This window comes from Arachis ipaensis, chromosome B7 (assembly GCF_059453495.1).
Source record: "Arachis ipaensis isolate K30076 ecotype BB chromosome B7, ASM5945349v1, whole genome shotgun sequence".
In the NCBI taxonomy this organism is placed as follows: domain Eukaryota; kingdom Viridiplantae; phylum Streptophyta; class Magnoliopsida; order Fabales; family Fabaceae; genus Arachis; species Arachis ipaensis.
Genome location: NC_142442.1, coordinates 133,768,227 through 133,773,300, shown reverse-complemented (window position 1 = coordinate 133,773,300; position 5,074 = coordinate 133,768,227). Strand labels below are relative to the sequence as shown.

General features: G+C 34.6%; 1 protein-coding gene across 1 annotated transcript; it reads left to right on the top strand.

Moving 5' to 3' along the window:
• The first annotated feature begins 245 nt into the window (after positions 1 to 245).
• Positions 246 to 2,357, top strand: LOC148554220 (putative indole-3-pyruvate monooxygenase YUCCA11). Its single transcript, XM_088495042.1, has 4 exons — positions 246 to 863; positions 1,264 to 1,497; positions 1,758 to 1,883; positions 2,166 to 2,357. Exons 1-4 carry the CDS (start codon positions 246 to 248, stop codon positions 2,355 to 2,357), a joined length of 1,170 nt encoding a protein of 389 aa, XP_088351168.1.
• Positions 2,358 to 5,074: the final 2,717 nt, after the last annotated feature.

Below are 5,074 nucleotides of genomic sequence, written 5' to 3'. Positions count from 1 at the left end.
AATTTTAGACAGTAAGAATAAATTTGGCTTGAAAATTACTTGACTAACCAATTAGACTATCTTCAAAACATATGCATTGCCCCATAATTACAACAAAACAAACAAAAAACTATAAAAAGATCATCACAATTTATGCACGTTTTCAATAATAACAGAACTTTATAAAACTATAAAAACACCAAGACTAAATTGATTATTCACTAGTCACTGGAAAAAAAATTGATTATTAACTATAACAATCAAGCATGCAGATTATTGAAGTACCTGTTGTGATTGTAGGTGCAGGACCAGCTGGAATAGCAACCGCAGGGTGCCTCAACAAACTCAGAATCTCTAACATTGTTCTTGAAAGAGATGATTGCCCTGTTTCTCTTTGGAGGAAAAGAGCCTATGATCGTTTGAAACTACACTTAGGAAAAGACTTTTGTAGCCTTCCACATTATCCTTTTCCTTCTGACTTTCCCAATTTTGTCCCTAGGGTTGATTTCTTGCGCTACATTGACTCTTACATCGCGCATTTCAACATTTCCATCAACTACAACTGCTCTGTTGACTCTGCTTTCATTGACCAAAGCAATGGAAAGTGGAGGCTCCTTGTTACCAACAACTCTTCCGGTGCCGACAAGATCTATGAAGCGGAGTTTCTGGTGGTTGCGAGTGGAGAGAATAGTGAAGAGTACATCCCAAACATTAAAGGACTTGAGAACTATCAAGGAGAGTCCATGCATTGTAGCAAGTATTTGAATGGGAGAGAAATGTACAAGAAGAATGTTTTGGTTGTTGGATGTGGCAATTCTGGCATGGAAATTGCTTATGATCTTTCAACTTGGGGTGCATATACCTCTATTGTCGTCAGAAGTCAGGTAAATTATTTTTCTATCTAGATATGTAACTATTTATATGTCTGTATCTTTGAAAAAGATGGTTTTATAATTTTTGAAATTAGAGTGTTAATAAATCAACTTAAAATATATATGAGCTATTTAATTATGTGAAGAGAAAGTTTATCTAGCCAGCACTTAATTAGTAAAAAAAAAAGTGAATAATTTTATATAATTAGATATAATCTCACACTATTAAAAACACTAATGATAACTAATTAATTGCTACAAATCACAAAATTAGCTGGCCCTAACATTTCTCTTATGTAAATTCTTGTGCTTGCAATCAAATTGCATGCATTGCATCTGTTCTAATATATGAACCCTATAGAGTTCAAAATAACCAACAAAATTTAATAGTGGGTGTATGCTATTCATTCAGGTGCATTATTTTACTAAGGAAATGGTGTATGCGGGTATGTTGATGCTGAAACACTTCATGGTGGATAAAGTGGACAAGATGATGGTTCTTATGAGCAAATTGAAGTATGGGAATATGTTTAAGTATGGTTTGACGAGGCCAAAGGAGGGACCTTTTGCACTCAAAATAAAAGGTGGTACTACTCCTACCATTGATGTTGGTTGTATAGAAAAGATTAAGAAGGGAAAAGTGAAGGTAATAAATACATATATACTTGTTTAATGCTAGATAATCAATTTTTTAAGATCAGTCGATTTTTTAAAATTATTTTATTTATCTAAAATTTTAGATTTTAAATTATAAATCTAAACATTAAAGTCGGTTAATGTTGTTTAAGTAAAAGTTAATTTTTTTATACTTTTTTAGTTAATTAATTATAATTTGTAAATTGATTTCTTAATTAACAATGGGTTCTATCCGATCAATTAGTTATCCTTGTCTTAAATTAAATTTAGGTTTATCCTGGTATTTCAAGTATCAAGGAAGGAAAAGTAGTTAAATTTGTTGATGGACAACATGCTCATTTCGATGCAATCATCTTTGCTACTGGATACAAAACCAATGTGCTGAAGTGGCTTAAGGTGCGTATATTTATATTTTTATTTTGGAAATAATATCGTATTTCCTAAAGAAACAAATCTATTCAATGGATAGTGGGTATAGTAGTCTCAAATTCAATTTTAAATTATAAAAATATTTTATAACAAAAAAGAATAAACAAAACCAACTAGAACTTGTCTTATTTAATATAGATTAATAATAAATTTTGACTTTTTTTTGGTCTTTGTAGTGTTACCGTTTAGATTAATGTACTTAATAAATATGTTTGTGTAATTAATTGTGTTACATTTTTGGCCGTTCAGGATTACAAGAATCTATTCAATGAGAATGGAATGCCAAAACCAAGTTACCCAAATCATTGGAAAGGAGAACATGGAATTTACAGTGCTGGATTTTCGAAAAGAGGATTAGAAGGCATCTCATTTGATGCGAAGAAAATAGCAAATGATATCAACTTCACTTTGACTTCAAGGGTCAATCAAATTACATCTTAGTGCTATTTTACCGTGATACATGCAATTAAGCTGATCGATTTATTGAAATAAGATGAAAACTTTTGCAGTCGATTTTACGTAAAGTTAATAGCTGAGAACAATTAAATGACTTAATTGATTTAACTAAATTTTTAGTTAACTTAATTGATTTAACTAAATTTTTATCTAACAGCTCTCAATTATCAATTTTACGTAAAGTTGACTGCACTTGAATTTTCACCTTAAAATAATTGTATGGCTGACCCAACATGAGTCATATGGAGAGGTCTATATAACGATAAAGGTTAAAGTTGTATTAGTGTATCTTGTTTACTCTCATTCATTGTGGTGTATAAATACCTCACATCGTCCTTTTATTAATAGCAATGTATAATCACATTTTCTATATTAATATCAAATACAATTCACTCTCTTTTCTCTTTGTATCATTCTTTCTTTGTCTTTCTTAGCACACAAGAAACTGGGCATTACTAAGCTCAGTTCATGATTCTTCATTACTTTTTCGATTAAGTTCACATGGTATCAAAGCCTTTTAATCATCCATGGCTATCACACTTCCTTCTATCAGTTTCAAAAATTATTTGGCTCCAATCTTAAATAAACTTGATTACAAAAACTTTGTAACTTAGCAACAACATGCTTTATTTGCTATCAAAGGTCAGAACCTTGAAGATCATATACAAGAAAATAAAATACTTCCCCAATTCGATTCTAATGCAGCCAAAGCAAGCTACCCTACTAATACAACTTAGCCTTTATCCTTATAGTTATATCTCTCAATACAAACTGACAATGCAATAAAATTCTTGTCACACATTTTTAAGTATATTTTTACAGTAAAATAGTATTAATTATAGACTTTTAATTTCTGCCTTCATACATACCAACAACAAAGTGTGATTGAGAGAAAATACAGGCACATTATTGTTAAAATGGATTTTACTCTTTTTGCCATAGCCAAACTTCCTAAAATCTTTTAGGAAGATGCTTTTTTAACAGCTGCCTATTTGATAAATCATCATCCTTCTAAGAGTTTTGTTCCGGCCCGGCCCACTAGCGAGTCGGGTCCGGGTGCAGACTTCCTAGTCGAGGTAGTTGGTGACGCACCCGAGAATACGAGCACACGGTGGAAGCTTCATGTTGACAGAGCTTCCAACCAAGCGTTCGGAGGGGCAGGGATAATGGATGAGCGGATATTTTATACGCTTTTTGGCGTTATTTTTATATAGTTTTCATTATGTTTTGTTTAAGTTTTATTATATTTTTATAGGTTTTTGTGCAAAATTCATATTTTTGGATTCTACTTTGAGTTTGTGTGTTTTATGGTGATTTCAGGTATTTTCTGACTGAAATTGAGGAGTTTGAGCAAAAGTCTGATTCAGAGACAGAGAAAGGACTGCAGTCTGCAGATGCTGTCAGGATCTGACCTCCGTGCACTCGAGGAGCTTTTCTAGAGCTACAGAAGTCCAAATGGCGCACTCTCAATGGCTATGGAAAGCTAACATCCAGGGATTTCTAGAAATATATAATAATCCATACTTTGCTTTGGAAATGAAGACCCAAAACTAGCATTCAATGCCAGCCACCTACCCTATTCTTGGCGTTCAACGCCCACAAGGGAGCAGCTGGCGTCCGATGCCCAAAAGGGAGTCCCAAGCCAGCGTTCAACGCCCCTAAGGGGTATTAGCTCGTGGATTTCACTCAAGCTCAGCCCAAACACTCACCAAGTGGGCCCCAGAAGTGGATTTTCACATGATCAACTTAGTTTATCTTATTTCTGTAATTCTTAGTTAGCATATTAGTATATATAGGAGGAGATCACCCTAAATCCCCCCCCCCATTCGAATACTTCACTACTTTTGTAAAGTATGAGTCACTAACTTCCTAAGGTTAAGGTTAGGAGCTCTTCTGAGTTTCATGGATCAATAATATTACTGTTTTAGTTCAATATGTCTGATTCTATTCTCTTATGCATTCTCGTTCTTTATCTCATGAATTTAGGGTGACCAATGACAATCATCCTTGTTCTACATGGGTTCCGTGCGAGTCCTGGCCCGGATAGCGTTGAACCAAAGCTAGAGATTGCATTGCGGATTCCAATAGAGTACCTGGGCAACTTTGGATATGTGACATGAAATTCCGTTGATCGTGGGTAAGTAAGGTCTTTGTGGCGTTAAGGCTAGAGTCAGAGAAGCAGCACTTTCTAATCCGGAAGATCTGCCTTGTCTGTGGCACCTTGATTAGGATCGTGAAGTGGAGTGGATTGCTTAGAGCTTCATCTTCTACTATAGTGAGAGACCTAGAGGTGGCTTGACAAGAGGACATGAGTCACTTCAACATAGTGGATTGCTGCAGTGGAGGAGGTTAACTTGATGAGAGGACATGAGTTAATCACTTACGACTGCCATTGAATGAATCAGAAAGTTATTGAAGTAGACAGTAAGAAAAGTTAATCCAGAAAGACAAAGCATCTTCGAAGCCTCAACCATTCTCATACCATTGATTTCACACCTATCTAGTATCGTTTTATTTATTTATTCTATTTTATGCATTTTCCGTGACAAACTATAATTTTTTATCCGCCTAACTAAGATCTGCAAGGTAACCACTGCTTGCTCAAACCAAAAATCTCCGTGGGATCGACCCTCACTCACCTGAGGAATTACTTGGATGACCCGGTATACTTGCCAGTCTATCTATACGAAACCTGCGGAGCC